General features: G+C 46.6%; 2 protein-coding genes across 5 annotated transcripts in view; one reads left to right on the plus strand and one right to left on the minus strand.

Moving 5' to 3' along the window:
* The window catches only part of ITGB1BP1 (integrin subunit beta 1 binding protein 1), a 250,104-nt gene that overhangs the window by 36,553 nt on the left and 197,163 nt on the right, over window positions 1-16,388 (minus strand). The window lies entirely within an intron of this gene.
* The window catches only part of ASAP2 (ArfGAP with SH3 domain, ankyrin repeat and PH domain 2), a 193,073-nt gene continuing 179,303 nt past the window's right edge, over window positions 2,619-16,388 (plus strand). For 2 of the 4 annotated variants that reach the window (XM_053587846.1, XM_053587847.1), the window contains exon 1: window positions 2,752-2,978. In XM_053587846.1, the coding sequence (XP_053443821.1) occupies window positions 2,853-2,978 (126 nt within the window). In that variant the 5' untranslated portion in view covers window positions 2,752-2,852. Of the gene's footprint in view, window positions 2,979-16,388 lie in introns of all 4 variants that reach the window. The other 2 variants (XM_053587850.1, XM_053587845.1) reach the window with 2 other exon arrangements.

Here is a 16,388-nt window from a genome sequence, read left to right on the forward strand (position 1 = left end):
TCTTCCGTAGGCCACCAATTGACTTGGTAACCACTTGTTTATTTACGACATGCTTTTTTTTTTTTTTTTTTTGAGACAGAGTCTCACTATGTCACCCTGGGTAGACTGCTGTGGCTTACAGCTCACGGCAATCTCAGACTCTTGGGCTTAAGTGATTCTCTTGTCTCAGCCTCCCAAGTAGCTGGGACTACAGAGCCCGCCACAATGCCTGGCTATTTCTTTTTGTAGAGACAGAGTCTCACTTTATCGCCCTTGGTAGACTGCCATGGCATCACACAGCTCACAGCAACCTCCAACTCCTGGGCTGAAGCGATTCTCTTGCCTCAGCCTCCCGAGTAGCTGGGACTATAGGTGCCCGCCACAACGCCCGGCTATTTTTTGGTTGCAGTTTGGCTGGGGCCGGGTTTGAACCCGCCACCCTCGGTATGTGGGGCCGGCACCCTACCGACTGAGCCACAGGCGCCGCCCAATGCCTGGCTATTTTTTTGTTGCAGTCGTCATTGTTGGTTAGCTGGCCCAGGCTGGGCTTGAATCCACCAGCTTGGGTGTATGTGGCCAGCACTGTACTCAGTGAACTACAAGCGCCTGGCCTACCACCTGCTTTCTAATCTACATTTATGATGCAATGTGGCTCTGTAATTTATGTTTTGAGGCTACTAAAGGTTCTTGTACCTACAAAATTATATTAAGCTACAAGAAACAAGAACAGAAGTTGCATATAAAGGGAGAACATAGAAGAACACCAAGCTCAACCTGTCCTTACAGAAGTCTTGATTATACTGGTTAATGCTGTGCTTGCTGCCAAGGAAAAAACACTACTCAATCCTCATAGCCTCTTAGAGACTTTTTAAAAACCAAGACTTGAAAAGTTATCCAGGATGCTCTCTCACATCCAAGAACAGAAAACTGGGTATCAGGGAACGGAATCTGTCTGGAATAGGAGAGGATGTGTTAATATAAATAACGTGTAGAACTTGAATAGTGGGAGGTTTCAAATAGAGGAAATGCCTAAATATGTCAAAAGAGTAAAACAAATAAAAATCCCAAAAAAATAAAGGTAGGAAAGAAGCAGATAAGTAGTTTTAAATTGCCACTCGTTGCCTAGTGCAATGATAAAAGCTATCCACTAATACAGCTATTTCAGAAAGTTAAATTTCACGTGCAGTGCTGCTAAAATACCAAAGGCCATACATAATGTCTGACCCAAGCTGCCACCTCATATAGCAAATTCTTGCATGGGAGCTTAAAAGGAGGTTGTTTGAGGGGTCCACTGTCCTGCAGCGTCAGGAGACTGCTCTGTCTGACATATTGAATTTCCAATGTCTCCCACACTTCCTCCTTTTCAGATGCACAAAAGGTTTTTGTAGAGTTTTTCTTGGTTTTATTGCTGGCAGCTTCAGAAGCCACACCATACGCCCGGTGTAGAGTTATGGGGTGTGATTTTATTTGACAAGTGTCTTCAGAGCTTCTGGATTTTAAAATATTAATATAACTATGAGAATTTCCTTAAGGGCTGTAAATAAGTCTGTACTAACTCTTTACTTGACCAGTTATGCATAATGTCAGCGGGTTGTTGTTACATATTCTCTCTGAAACCATAATGGAAAAGCTCCTCCTCCTCACACACTTCCTACATGAACATCACATCAGTGCATTTAGCAACCTTAGGTTGGGTCTTGGCCTAGAATCCTAAAACTGCTTACAACTGAGAATAGCTATAATCCGCAAGTTTAGGAAACACGACTAGGACACTTACGAGAGGGTCTGTAAGCACGAGGACGCTCTCTCAATTTCTGACTTTCGACTTCCAACTCAAGGGGCATGGGTTTGAATCCGAATTTGGCCAAGTATTTACCTTGCGCTAATGGGCAAACTGTTCTTCATAATACACAAGTAAGTCCCCCTCTTTCTCTGTATCCGAAGGTTGTGAGGATTAAATGTATGTCGAGCACACAGACTTTCACTATAAGGTCACTTCTTGTTATTGTGACCGTATCCAAACTGTCCGGTGGCCAGCCCGGGCAGGGTGCAGAGGTATTTGTCACCGGGTGTGTCCCCTGGGCGGAGCGCGTCCTCCGGTAGGGGGCGAGCTGCTCACACAGTGTTCCCCGCGGGCCCGACCTCGCCTGCGGTTTAGGTGGGGAACCCTGAGGGTTCCACGCCAATGAGGGAGGGGTTGGCACGCACAGGGCTGGGCTCCGGCTCGGCCAGGGAGTGTCCGAGCGCACCCTGCACGTGCCCTCGCGGACCCCGGGCCTGAGCCTGCGCCTGGGGCTGTCCCTCGAATTCCGTCGCACCGCGCGGGGCCCCGAACGCCGAGACAATGCGGCGCGCGGCGACCAGGAGCGGCTCGGGGCCCGGGGCGCGCGCCGCCCTCTTTCCTGCAGGCTCCGCGTCCCGGCGGCGCGGCGGCGGCGGCGAGCGCGCCCATTGGCGGCTCGGCCCTCCGCGCCGCCCCGCCCCGCGCCCGGCCGGCCGCCGCCCCCGGCCCGGACCCGCCCCTCTCCGCGGGAGGCGCTCGGGGCCCGCGGCTGGGTGGCGGGCAGTTCCCGCCGGCTCTGCGCGCCCGCCTCGGGGCTCGCTCTGAGAGGACGCGGCGGCTGCGGACCCCGGAGCCTTCGGCGCGCGGGCGGACGGGCCGAGCTGCGCGGGGCTGCGCGCGCCCCTGCTCCCGCCGCCCGGGCCCCGCGGCGGCCGACCCGCGCCCTGCGGCGGCTCCGCGGCGGCGGCGGCTCCCGCGCCCGGCGCTCCCCTTTGTCCGCCGGCCGGAGCGCGGCGGCTGCGGCGTCCGAGCGGCGGTCGGAGCCCGCGGCGGCGGCTTCTCAGCGGCCAGCCTCGCGCGCGCCGAGACGATGCCGGACCAGATCTCCGTGTCGGAATTCGTGGCCGAGACCCATGAGGACTACAAGGCGCCCACGGCCTCCAGCTTCACCACCCGCACGGCCCAGTGCCGGAACACGGTGGCGGCCATCGAGGAGGTGAGCGGCGGCGGGGCGGGCGGGCGGGCGGCTGCGGCCGCAGGTACCGCGGCGCCGCCCCCGGACCGGCTCCCAGCCCGCGGCGGCCCGCGCCCCCTGCCCGCGCTCTCGCGTCCGCATCCCGGGAAAAGTTTCTTTTCCTCCAGAGCTGGACGCGGCCGGGCCAGCTCTGCCCGAAACAGAAGCCCTTTGTTCCCGTGTAGGTGGCTCAGAGGAGATGGTTGATGGCCACCTTGGGCCTTTTTTAACAACCCCCCATCTCCCGAGCTCTTTTCCCTACCGAGGTTCCCCGGCCCGGTCCACCACCCCCGCCAGCCCCAGCTCGGCCAACTTCGGCCGGAGAGTCGGGGTCCGCGGCGGCGAGCGGGGTTTCCGCGCCCCCTCCGCGGCCCGGGGTCTTTGGTCCCCAGCGCCGACCTCCCCAACTTGTTCTGGAAGTGGCCCGGCGGGGGAGCTGTGTGCTCCAAGACCCGGCTGCAGCCCCGGAGCCCCGCATCGCGCGCCCCTCGTGTCGGGGAATGTGTGCCCACCTTAGCCAGGGAGGCCTGGCTGTGTTCCATAGTCCCCGGAGAGAGGAGTGCGGGCAAGGTGTGTGGCTAGCCCGTGCTTCTAGGTCCAAAGGGCCTTGAGTTAGCCGCTCCCCAGTTACCTGTACCCGCTTGAACCTTGAATACCTCCCTTCCCTCTCAACCTGGAAAAGGCCTAATTTTAGTAAAATGCTTTCAAGGTGCAAAGTCATCATGTCTAGCTGTTAACTAGTACGCTTTCCAGATCCTGGGGAGAGGGAGCGCTTAGGAATGAAGAAGCTGAGGCTGAAAATTAAAGCAGCTTGCAGCACCAGGAGGGACGGAGTCTGAGGCCAGGGGCCCCCTTGGCAGATCCTCACCCCCTGTCCTCGTTTTCCTTATCTACCAAATGGGATTAGAGATGCATCCTTTTCAGGATCAGAGACCTTGTGAGTCAACTGCTTAGCACTCTGCTTGGCTCATAATAGGTAACTGGTTTACAAGCCACACGTGTGGCAATTGTAATAGATGATTAAATGTCTTTTGGCCGGAATGTCAAGTTACGTTTTTAAAATTGGGCATTATAGGTATTTTAGAAGAAAATGCCTGGGCTAGAGTGAGGGAAGGCTACCAAAGAGCTTTAAATTAAGCAGTGGCCTTACTTTTTTTTTTTTGGTCCATTCAAACAAAGCATCTCCTGTTAGGAATTGCTTGGGAAAGAAGTCTAGAATGTTTTTCCTTAATGGAAAAAATTTTTCTTTGTAGACATAAACAGTCGATAATAGGCTAAGTTGAAAGTAACAAATTCAGCATTCTGAATGTTGTTAAGCCAGGTATTTTTTTCTTCCTTCTTTTTTTGGGGAAGGGTGGAGACAACAGCTGTATATAAGTCTTTTTAGTGAGTTAAGTGAATCCCAGATCACTTAATTCTACTTTTAACAGCAAGGCTTAACAATGAAACCTTCAAATGAGGCAGATGGAGATTGGTGTGTGAAGTTTTTCCCGAAGTGTCAGTTTAAAAGCAGGAGGAAAATATTCACAATGTTTTGAAACTGCATTCTTAATAATGTTTATGGAATGGTTGTAATCAAAAAGGTAGCTGAATATTTCTTAAGGGAAGAAAGCTTTGTACATGATGTCTAAAAAAAAAAAAGCTTGATTGTGTTTAAATCTCTGTTGCTTTTCCTTGCTGCAGTTTGTCAGTTAAATACTATTAATATTGGCAGATGTTGGAAACCCAGGCAAATAGGAATTGCAGTTAAAATTGGCATACCCTTTCTCTGATTAATTTTGGTTTACAGCATATAATTCCAAACCTCTTTTTGTATGCGGTGCAGGAGATTACCCAAGAGCTCAATTACTGAGCAGATTAAAGAGAGACAGGATTTGGTCATTTTATTAAATTGCAAGCTTGCTTCATGTTGCCATCAAAGAACAAGAATTGGTTCACATCTCAAAAATGGAAAAATTAAAATTATTTCAGATTTACCTAATTTAAGCAAATCCAGTATATATGCTATGATGGTGGTATGTGTGAACTTGGATTTATAAATTTGAAAGTTATTTACTTTCTTAATCAGTGTGTATTCCTTTAAAATTACCTTTTCAAGCGTGTTTGATGTTCCGTTTTGTTACCAAAACTTGTTCTGTGTGTGGTTTAATAACAAATGATGCCCATGGTATTTTGATTTTAAACAACACATCTACTTTTCCCACAGAGAAGACATGAGAATGGGCATTGTCCCACAAAGATACTCATTTAACAGAAATAAATTTGCAAGCCTTTGGTCCTGTGTTTATACAAATAACTTGTGGAGTTAGTAAACTAAGTTTAAATTCACTCACCTTTGGGAATCTGTTGTGTCCAATGTGGATTATGTTTGCCAGAAACAATTTTACAACTAAAATGGACCATTTAGATTTGCACATCTATCGCTGGAATATTAGTAACTTCCAGTCCCTACCCAGACCTCAGATCTGTTGTATTTAGTAGTCCTAATCCCTGCTTTGTAGGTGAAGAAATGGAGGCTCAGAGAGGTTAAGCAATTTGCTCATGGTTATAGAGCTAGTAAAGTAGAATTTGAACTTGGCTTCATTCAGTCTGTTTTCAGAAGCTATGCTGCTTCCTGTGCTAAATCCTCTAAATTACTTCATCTGACTGACCAGGGTTCAAGTTCAAGACTCCCACCACTTGCTAGAGGTGAGATGAACTTGGGTGACATGCCTAACGTTTTCTCATTTTCCTCAACTTTAATGTCTAGAGGATTGTGGTGAGGGTTTAATGAAATAATACATAGTACAGTATCTGACAGAAAATTGGTCACCCAATAGTTTAGGTAGTTAATCCACAGACCCTCCCTTGGAGGGAGGATGAGATTTACTTTGAGGGAAGAGTAGGAAAATGGCTGAATGAGTTAAGTGAATTAAAAACTTCTACATACCTGTTAACCCATGTTTATTTTTTTAGCTAGTTTATTGTTCCAGCAGCAGGTGAGGCCATAGTAGTGTTTAAAAATTTTTATTTTGTGACCACTTTCTCTGGTTATTTTGAACAATTTTAGCAAACTTAGCAAAGTCTGGTGCTGTAACTGGAGTCTGCCCTGTGCTTTTGGGAATAATGGAAAAAATTAGTTGTGGCATAAATCTGAAGAGTGAGTTTTTTTTTTTTCCCCCCTTTTGGTTTCTTTGAGTCTCTGGGCACTTTGAAATATTCTCAAAATAAGGAAAAATTGTATATGTACTTGGAATAGTCACGCTTTTAGTTAGACCCTTCTTTATAGCTCTGTCCATTCTATTCTGTCTTGCTTCTTTGGCATTGATATAGTTTTAAAAATAAATTTGATGTTGACTTGTAAGTATTAAAATGTAATCTACTTCCTTCCGGGCCATAATTCTCTGCTTTGTTGTCCTTGGTTACCTTGGAAATCTCATTGCTGTCACAAGCACAGGGTTCTGACTGCAGGGTGGGGTGAGCATCGAGGCTTTTTTGCAGACTCCCAGGGGCCATGCTTGTCCATGGGGCCAGACCCCTCCCAGCAGTTACAGTGGGAACCAGGCCTACATGTTTTTTAGGCAGGAATGTGATTCTGAATCTTAGCCCTTTGTGACTTGTTTGAAAAACAGCCCCTTATCCCAGATTAGCAAATTTTGGATCTGTCGTCAGAAGGACATTACCTTCTTGCTCAGTTGATTTGGAAGTGATCCCTTATGGGTCGAACATGTTACCCTTTTGAAAGGGTGTGTTCTGAAATCTGAACTCATGTTTTTGAAAAATTTTGAATCAATTGAGGGAACAATCTATTATTCTTACGTATATTCTCGGCAGCACTCTCCCCCTACCTCCCTGAATTCAATTTCTCTCTTATGAGTAACAGTAAAAGTCCTAATACTCTTCCTCGTGGGTTCCAGGACCTACCGTTCATTTAGAATTTATTGAATCTTTGAGCATGCTAGGCTATGTATTAGGTAGTGGGTATAGAACACCAAGAGTATGTTTTCTTTTTAAAATAACCTATAGTCTAGTGGGAGAGACAGACATCTTGTAAACAAATCAGTACAATAAATAACAGGTTGTGAGGACTTGTCTGTAAGAACGCCCAGGATCGTGTGGCCACATAAAGGTGGGGGGTTGGTTAGGGAGGGCCCTGTGTGATGTTGTGTGATTGAGCCTAGAACTCAAGGTAGTCATCTGTGGGTTACCACATGCTATAGTCACTAAGGGGGTTCATTATGGTCTCCTGTACTAGCATCCCTGCCTTAGGCAAATATTTACCCACTTCTGAGGTGGTGGCCAATTAGGCCTCTGTTGTAGGATTTTCACAGTCATCAATTCGAAGAGGTCTGCTTAGACCCAGACTTTGGAGGCACCTTGATTCTTCCCGTACAGCTCACACTTCCAGGCACAGCTGCCTGCCTTTCTGGAGCACATACTTTCCAGACCTGTGCTGTCCAATATGGTAGCCTAAGATGAAAATTCCTCTCTTTCCGCCATACCAGCTGCATCTCAAGTGCTCAGTAGCCATGTCTGGCTTATGGCTACTGTGTTGGGTCTCAGACAGGCAGCATAGGCATCACCTGAAGCTTGTTAGAAATGTGCAGCCTCAGATCCCACCCTAGACCTGCTGAATCAGAGCCTGCATTTATAGGATGCCCAGGTATGTTACACGCATTGTTCTAGACCTGGAACCTGGCCTCATGTTGGAGTTGCTGAGGGCATTTGTGGAATGGGAAATGTCTGGCCCCACTCCCAAAAATTTAGTTTAATTGGTTTGGGTGGGGCCTGGGGCCTTGGTGTTTTTATTTTAAAGGCTCCTCCCAAATAGTGGTGAAAATTAGTGATAAACAGATGCTGTGTAATGTAAATGTCAGGCAGTGATTAGGGCTGTAGAGCAAATTTATGCATAGTACGAAGATAGAAAGTGATTCTGGAGATCAGGAAGCTGGACTGGAATCAGGAAAGGCCTTTCTGCAGGAGTAACATTTGAGCAGTCTGGAATGCAGAGAGGAAGCTGCATTGTGGAAGATCTGGGAATGGAGGAAAAGCTTGGGAAAAGGCCCTGAGATGCGAATGGGGTGCGGAGGGAAGGAGTGGAAGGTCTGTTCATGGAGAGGAGAAGGTGAGGGAGGAAGGGTGAGAGACTGGAGGTGGGGGAGGGCCCAGTTCACAGGGGGCTTTATCTTGGGGAAAGAATTTGGATTTTGTTCTGGTGTGATGGGACACCACTGGATTTTCAAAGGCTTCACTGTGGTTGTTCCAGGAAAATACAGTAGTGGGCACAAGAGGAAAGAGGGAGACCAGCTGGGGGTTGTGGGGCTATTGCAGTCATCTAGGCAAGAGGGTCTTGGACTAGGTGGTAGCAGTGGGGGTGATGAGTGTCCAGTTGAGTTCTGCTGTGCAGGAAAAGCAGTCAGAACCTGCTGAAAGGCTTTTGTGGCTGTGTGCTGGCCTGTAGAGGTGAACCGAACAGAGTTCCTGTCCCAAGGGGGCACCAGTCAAGTTCAATCCTTCCAGGCCTCTGAAGAATGGACCGTCCAGTGTGAAGCTTGGCAGTGTCTGGTGCTGCTGCCATGACTGGTTGTGGAAACTCATGTTGGATTAAAGGAGAGGCTGAAGCACAGCTGCATGAGCTGGGGCCGGGGGGTCTATCTGTGCCACCTCTGCTGCTTCTAGGCAGCTGATGCTGTTTGACTACATCTGATGCCTGGGATGTGTCCCCATTTATCTGCCAAACACTCTTCTTTCCCTTCTAAAAAGGGATGTTGCACTCACCTGGATATCCCTCGGTGAGGGAACCTGCCTCATTTGCTCAACCCTCTTTTGTGTGGTATGGTCTCCCAGTGGATTGGTAGGGCCCCTCCAGGTCCTTCTGCACCCTGTGTTTTTATCACACGGAAAGTGTCCTGCAGTGTATGGACCATCAACCCAGCCTGCAATGTGTGGGCTGTATTTTCATGATGACGGTACTTGGCTGGTTAAGTTTTTTCATTCATAATGTATACAGGTCACCTACCATATGTCACTGCCAGCTGCCGGGGACGTAACAGTGGGCAGAACTAACTCCTTTTCTATAAAGCATATAATAACCTCATGTTTTGTGGGCAGTTACATTTTACCCTCTTAACCTTCTTTGTGAGTGTGTAGAACAAAATACGATTTCAAAGGAAACCGGTTACAGTCATACCTCAAAGACGGAGATTCTTTCTGAGAGGTGCCTCATTGTGCGAACAGCAGAGTGTAATTACATAGACTTAGATGGTGTCACCTGCTTCACACGTAGGCTGTATGTTGTGGAAGGGTCCTAGGCTCCAAACCTGTGTAGCATGTTACTGTGCTGAACCCATAACACAGTGGTAAATATTTGTGTATCCAAACACGCATAAAGGTAGAAAAGGCACAGTAAAAACACAGCATTATATCTAATAGGACCACCCTCTCATTGTAGTATGTTGACTAAAAACATCATCATAGCCTGCATGACTGTACACTGAAATTCAGTCAGTAAAATATTTTGAAAACCTGTGCCACACTGAAGCAATCAGTATCAAGATTTAGTAGTGGGTCTAACAAATACCTTAATTTTGATGTATCGATGAATGTAAATAATATTGTAACATATTTCTACTAACTATAATGTGGTATTAACTATATCTTATACAGTCACAATTGTGTGAACTTAACACTAGTTCACAAGTGCGGAAAATACTAAGTTTCAATTAAATGTTAATTAAATTACACAGATAATTCTTTTTTCCAATAGATCCCCCAAATTTAGACTAGGAATTCCAGGCTTATTCCAGGTAAGGTGGTGAGTTTTTTTGTTTTTTTTTTTTTTGTAGAGACAGAGTTTCACTTTACTGCCCTCGGTAGAGTGCCGTGCCATCACACAGCTCACAGCAACCTCCATCTCCTTGGCTTAGGCGATTCTCCTGCCTCAGCCTCCTGAGTAGCTGGGACTACAGGCGCCTCCACAACGCCCGGCTATGTGAGGTTTTTTTTTTTAGATAATTGTTTTTTGGAGTGATGGATTCTTTTTTTTTTTGAGACAGAGCCTCAAGCTGTCGCCTTGGGTAGAGTGCTGTAGCATCACAGCTCACAGCAACCTCCAACTCCTGGGCTCAAGCGAGTCTCCTGCCTCTGCCTCCCAAGTAGCTGGGATTATAGGCGCCCGCCACAACGCCCGGCTATTTTTTGGTGGCAGCCTTCAGGCTGGATTCAAACCTGCCAGCTCAGGTGTGTGTGGCTGGCGCCTTAGCCACTGGAGCCACAGGCGCTGAGCCGAGTGATGGATTCTTTAACACCTCTAAATGGGCTTCATAATTACTATGCTGTCGTTGTCATGATTTGGTTCTAAGAGTCTCGCTGAGAAGAGTTGCCCCCTAGGCCAGTGTTGTAGAATTATGAGGTAATAGTGTTTAAAGTGCTCTTGGGGGTGGGGAAATCCGCGGTTTCACATCAGTGGGGTGCCCGGTATTCTTTCAGGGTTAGGCCATGTCAGCTTCTCATCTGGTCCTGCGGGTTAGTCCCTATGCCTGTGTGTGCTCAGAGTGTAGCTGAGCCGTGGGGATCCTGCAGTGAGGACCCCGAGCTCGTGGCCTCTGGGAGTTAGCTCTTGTTGTGCCTTTTTGTTCATCTAGCCTGTCCCATGCTGCTCTTCACTCTGTAGGGCGAACTGCATTGTGAAACAATAGAAGATGCCCAGGCCCCTTCCACCTGGAGTTTTAAGGGAGCTTTTATAGTCAGTGATGTTTTTGGTGAGGTTCCATATTTGAAATAATGCTGCTGTTGCACGGGTGTGTTTGGGATATCCAGAGTGGGTTGAAGTCACCGGCAGTTGATACTGGGGTTCCCCTCTGTCTTTTCTAACAGTTAATGGACACTTACTGTGTTTGTGTTCTTCTTTACCTGTATTACTAACTTATAGCTATTATAAAAACCCTAATAAGGTCAAGGGAAGTTAGGCCTCTTGAGCACGTTTGAAGAGCTAGGAGGTGATGAAGCCAGCACTCAGACCTAGCACTTTGCCACCAGAGTCTGCTGTTTGTTTTAGCAGCCAGCTGCCTCTGTAGAGCCTGTGTCAGAAAAGACCTTGATGTTTGACGCCTCTCTGACCAGCACGGCTCTCTCCTGCTGCTGGCTTTAGTGAGTTGTACCTGTTGCACTTTTTTTTTTTTTTTGGCAGTTTTTGGCCGGGGCTGGGTTTGGACCCACCACCTCCAGCATGTGGGGCTGGCCCTACCCCTTTGAGCACGGGCACCGCCCACCTGTTGGGCTTCCTGAGTGGCTGCTTCTGATAGATCCTTGCTGCTACTCGCTTCTCCTCTGCCTCATGGGTCTTCCTGGCCCCTGTTCCTCTTCACTCCCCCTGCCATTCTGCTGCCCTGCCTAGCTCAGCAGAGCAGGGTGGCGGGGGGCATTGCTCGTACCCTGGCAGGAGGTCTGCCCTGCTAACCGACGTTGTTACTAATGATGCCATCTTGCCACTCGATGCTCAAGATGGCTTTGTCACTAAAACTGAGTGGTCGAAGAAGCCAGTTTTCTCTTATGATGAGTTCCCTGGTCTTTTAGGATTCAAGCCAGGCATTCAGGATTTTGGAGGCCTCCTTCCCTAACTTCTCAGAATAGATCATGTTCTTGTTAGAGGTTTTTATTTATTTTAGTAAGAATAGTAATGAGAGCTGACATTTTCTTTGAGCCTTAATTCTGAATGACTGGCCATGTGTTAAACCAATGATTTGATCCTCCCAGCCATCCTATGAGGTAGGTCCTGTAGGTAACTACAAGTCCTGTGCCCCTACCAGCCGGTGGTAGAGCAGGAATCCCAGTCCTGTGGCCAGGAGCCCCAGTGTGTACAGGGGCTACTCCTGCTGGTCCTTTACTGCCCTACCTGCCAGGCTCCGGCTGGGATCCCTGTCGCCGCCGGGAAGCTTCCTCTTTAGGTGATCCTGTAGGTTTCTTGAGTGTGGGTGGATGGTTTCTGACCTTCTGCAGGCCAGTTCCTATTGTTGCTGACTTAGAGAATGTAATGGCCACAAGAGGGTTATCAGATTTTAACCCCTGGGGAGGCACTTATCATCAGAAGTATTTATTAAGTGACTAAAGTGCCAGGAAGTGACCTTGTTCCCTTAGAGCCAAGGGACTTGAGAGACTCAGGACACACTAGGACACTCAGGTCCCTCCCATATCACTGGAGCCAGTTATGGCAGTTGGCCCTTGAGCTAGAATTCCACTGGGTGCATTGCTGGTTTAAGTTTGCAGCCAAGTGGACAAGTGGGGTCGTATGGTTTTCCATTCAACTCACCTTGAAGCAGTTTTTTATTCTTTTCATTGTTATATTAAAAAAATTTTTTTTTCAGTTTTTGCTGCATGCCTTGGTCTCTTGATTATAATTTTTTTTTTTTTTTTTGAGACAGTTTCACTTTGTTGCCCTTGGTAGAGTGCTGTAGCATCACAGCTCACAGCAACCTCCAGCTCTTGGGCTTTGGGCTTAGGCGATTCTCTTGCCTCAGCCTCCCAGCTAGCTGGGACTACAGGTGCCCGTGACAACACCTGGCTATTTTTTGTTGCAGTTTGGCTGGGGCAGGATATGAACCTACCACCCTCAGTATATGGGGCCAGTGCCCTACTCACTGAGCCATGGGTGCCACCCTCTTGATTATAATTTTGTTGTGCTTTGCTTCTCTGGTGAAAGCAGGTTGTGTTAATGACTACACAATTTTGTAGTCATTAAATAATGGGGACAGTTGAACTTTTACTGTTTTGAGACTTTAGAGCAGGCGTCTTCAAACTGCAGCCCGCGGGCCACATGAAGTGGTGTGAATTGTATTTGTTCACGTTTTGTTTTTTACTTCAAAATAAGATATGTGCAGTGTGCATAGGAATTTGTTCATAGTTTTTTTTTTTTTTTTAAACTATAGTCCGGCCCTCCAACGGTCTGAGGGACAGTGAATTGGCCCCCTGTTTAAATAAAGTTTGAGGACGCCTGCTTTAGAGTCTCACTCTGTTGCCATGTTGTCATAGCTCACAGCAACCTCAAACTCCTGGGGCTCAAGTAGTTCTCTTGCCTCAGCCTCCTGAGTAGCTGGGACTACAGGTGCCTACCACCACACCCAGCTGTTTTTTTTTTTTCCCCCATTTTTAATTAGAGACAGCGGGTCTCTAGCTCAGGCTGGTCTGGAATTCCAGAGCTCAAGTGATCCGCCTGCCTCGTCCACCCGGAGTGTTAGAATTATAGCCGTGAGCCACCACACCCCGGCTGACTGTTAACTTTAAATCCTGAGTTTCTTGTAACAGGTTCTGATACGCTTTCCCCTAGATTTTGGGAATGTCAGTATTCTTGCCATTGGAAGCGGTGCTCTCTTTTGAAGCAGTGATTGTCACATTTGCCTTGTGGGTTTGATTGTGTGGTAGAGTTGAAAGCTCTCTGGCCAGGGGTTAGGAGAGCTGAGTACAGTTCTCATTTGGCCTCCACCCTACTCTGTCAAGTCTCTGTAGTGAGGGATTAGGCCGCAGTGCTCTCCGACACTCTCCACAGTCTGAAGATTCCACAGTTCTTTGCACCATAGACATTGGATTTGAAAAGGCCCTGGATTAAGTGATAGGAATGAAACCCAGCAAGAAATGGCTAGTTCATAGTTCTGAAAAAACAGAATAGTTGCTGAATCATACTTTTTTTTTTATTAAAACAGAGTCTCACTCTTGGGCTCCAGTGGGTCTCTTGACTCAGCCTCCCACGTAACTGGGACTACGGGTGCCTGCCGCAATGCCCAGGTATTTCTTTTGTTGTAGCTGTCGTTGTTTTAGCAGGCCCAGGCTGGGTTTGAACCCACCAGCTCCAGGGTATGTAGCCGGCGCCCAAATTGTTGAGCTACGGGCACTGAGCCTAAATTTTTTTTTAAAGAAATCTTTCACTGGCTTCCTGAGGTACTTCGTTTTTTGTTGTAGTTGTTTTTTTAAAAATTGAGATAGAGGCTCAGCGCCTGTAGCACAGTGGTTACCGCACCAGCCACATACACTGAGGCTGGCGAGTTTGAACCCAGTCTGGGCCAGCTAAACAACAATGACAACTGCAACAACAATAAAAATTAAGCCGGGTGTTGTAGTGAGCGCCTGTAGTCCCAGTTTAAGCCCAAGGGTTTGAGGTTGCTGTGAGCTGTGACAGCACAGCACTCTAGCAAGGGCGACATAGTGAAACTCTGTCTCGGAAAAAAAAAAAAAATTGAGATATAATTCACATGTAAAATTCACTCTTAAAGTGCCCTAATGATTGTTGGTATGTCCACAGAGTTACTCAGCCATCACCATTATTCAATTCCAGAAAATTTTCATCACCAAAAAGAAACCCCAGACTCATGAGCCATCACTCCCTGTTCCCTTTCCCTAGTCCTTGACAGCCAGTAATCTGTCGTATCTTCTGTCTCTGTGGATTGGCCTATTCTGGACATTTCTTATGTGGACTCATACAATATGTTCTGTGTCTGGCTTTTTAAAATTTAGTCTAATATTTTCAAGATTCTTCCAAGTTGCAGCATGAGTTTATACTTCATTCCTTTTTATGGCTGACTAATATTCTGTTTTATGGATATAGCATATGTTGTTTCGTCAGTTGATGGACATTGGGGTGTTTATACTTTTTGGCTTTTGTGAGTAATGCTATGAGTATTCTTGTGTCTTTGTGTGGAATATTTTCATTTCTCTTGGGTATATACCTAGGAGTGGAATTGCTAAGTCATGTGATAATTCTTTCTGACTTTTTCCGGAGCTGCCAAAATGTTTTCCAGAGAGGCTACATCCCTTTATATTCTTAACAATAATGTTTCAGGATTCCAGTTTCTCCACATCCTTGTCAACACTTGTCATTGTCTTTTTGATTACATTCATCCTAGTGCGTGTAGAGTGGTATCTCATTGTGGGTTTGTTTGTAATTTTTGATGGATGACTAATGATGTTGAGCATGGTTATTTGTAATTTTCTTTGGAGACACACTCAAACCCGTTGCTCATTTTTATATTGGGTTATTTGTCTTTTTATTGTTGAATTTTAAGAGTAGTTTATGTATTCTAGTTGCTACCCCCTAATCTGATACATACTTTGCAAATATTTTCTCATTTTGTGAATTGTCTCTTTTCACCTGCTGAATGGTGTCCTTTGAAGCACAAAAGTTTTTAATAAAGTCCAGAATAGCTGTTTTTCCTTCGATTACTTTTGGTGTCATATCTTAGAAAGTATTCCCTAATACAAGGCCGCAAATATCTCCCCTTATGTTTTCTTCTCTTGCATAGTTTCAGCTCTTACCTTTAGGTCTTTGATCACCTTTGAATTAATCTTTGTATATGTAGGGGTCTGGCCTCATTCTTTTGCATGTGGATGTCTAGTTGTCCCAGCACCATTGGATGGAAAGACTATGCTTCTCCCCCACCCCCTTGAATTCTCTTGACATCCTTTTTGAAAATCGGTTGACTTTTTTTGGTGTGTAGGTTTATTTCTGAACTCTCTCTTGTATTCCTTTGATCTTTATGCCTGTCCTTCCAGTAGTACCGTGAAGTCTTAATTACTGTAGGTTTATGGTACGTTTTGAAATCAGAAAAGTATGAGCTTTTCAATTTTGTTTTTCTTTTCCAAGATTATTTTGGCTATTCTGGGTTCCTTGCATTTCCATGTGAATTTTGGGGTCAACTTGTCGATTAAAACAAAAAGCTTCATGGGGAAAATCCCATGTGTTCCATCAATCTGTAGATCAGTGGTTCTCAACCTTCCTAATGCCACAGCCCTTTAATACAGTTGCTGTGGGTCGCGACCCACAGGTTGAGAACCACTGCTGTAGATCTGCTTGGGGACATCTTAATAATTCATCCTTTTTTTTTTAATAATCCATTTTAACACTTCACATTTAAGTCTTGATTTCTTTCAACACTGTTTTATTGTTTTCAGCATTCAAGTCTTACACCTTTTTTTTTTTTTTTTTTTGAGACAGAGTCTCACTTTATCACCCTCAGTAGAGTGCCACGCCGTCACATGGCTCACAGCAACCTCCAGCTTTTGGGCTTAAGCGATTCTCTTGCCTCAGCCTCCTGAGCAGCTGGGACTACAGGCGCCCGCCACAATGCCCGGCTATTTTTTGGTTGCAGTTTGGCCGAGGCTGGGTTTGAACCCGCTACCCTCAGCATATGGGGCCGGTGCCCTACTCACTGAGCCACAGGCGCCACCCAGTCTTACACCTCTTTTGTTAAATTTATGCCTAAGCATTTTATTATTTTTGTTTTTTTGAGATAGAGTCTCAGTTTGTTGCTGTCAGTAGAGCGATGTGGTGCCATAGCTCACAGCAACCTCAAACTCCTAGGCTCAAGTGATTCTCTTTTCTCTTGCCTCAGCCTCCTAAGTAGCTGGGACTACAGGTGCCTGCCGCAA

Source organism: Nycticebus coucang, chromosome 4, assembly GCF_027406575.1.
Source record: "Nycticebus coucang isolate mNycCou1 chromosome 4, mNycCou1.pri, whole genome shotgun sequence".
Classification (NCBI taxonomy): domain Eukaryota; kingdom Metazoa; phylum Chordata; class Mammalia; order Primates; family Lorisidae; genus Nycticebus; species Nycticebus coucang.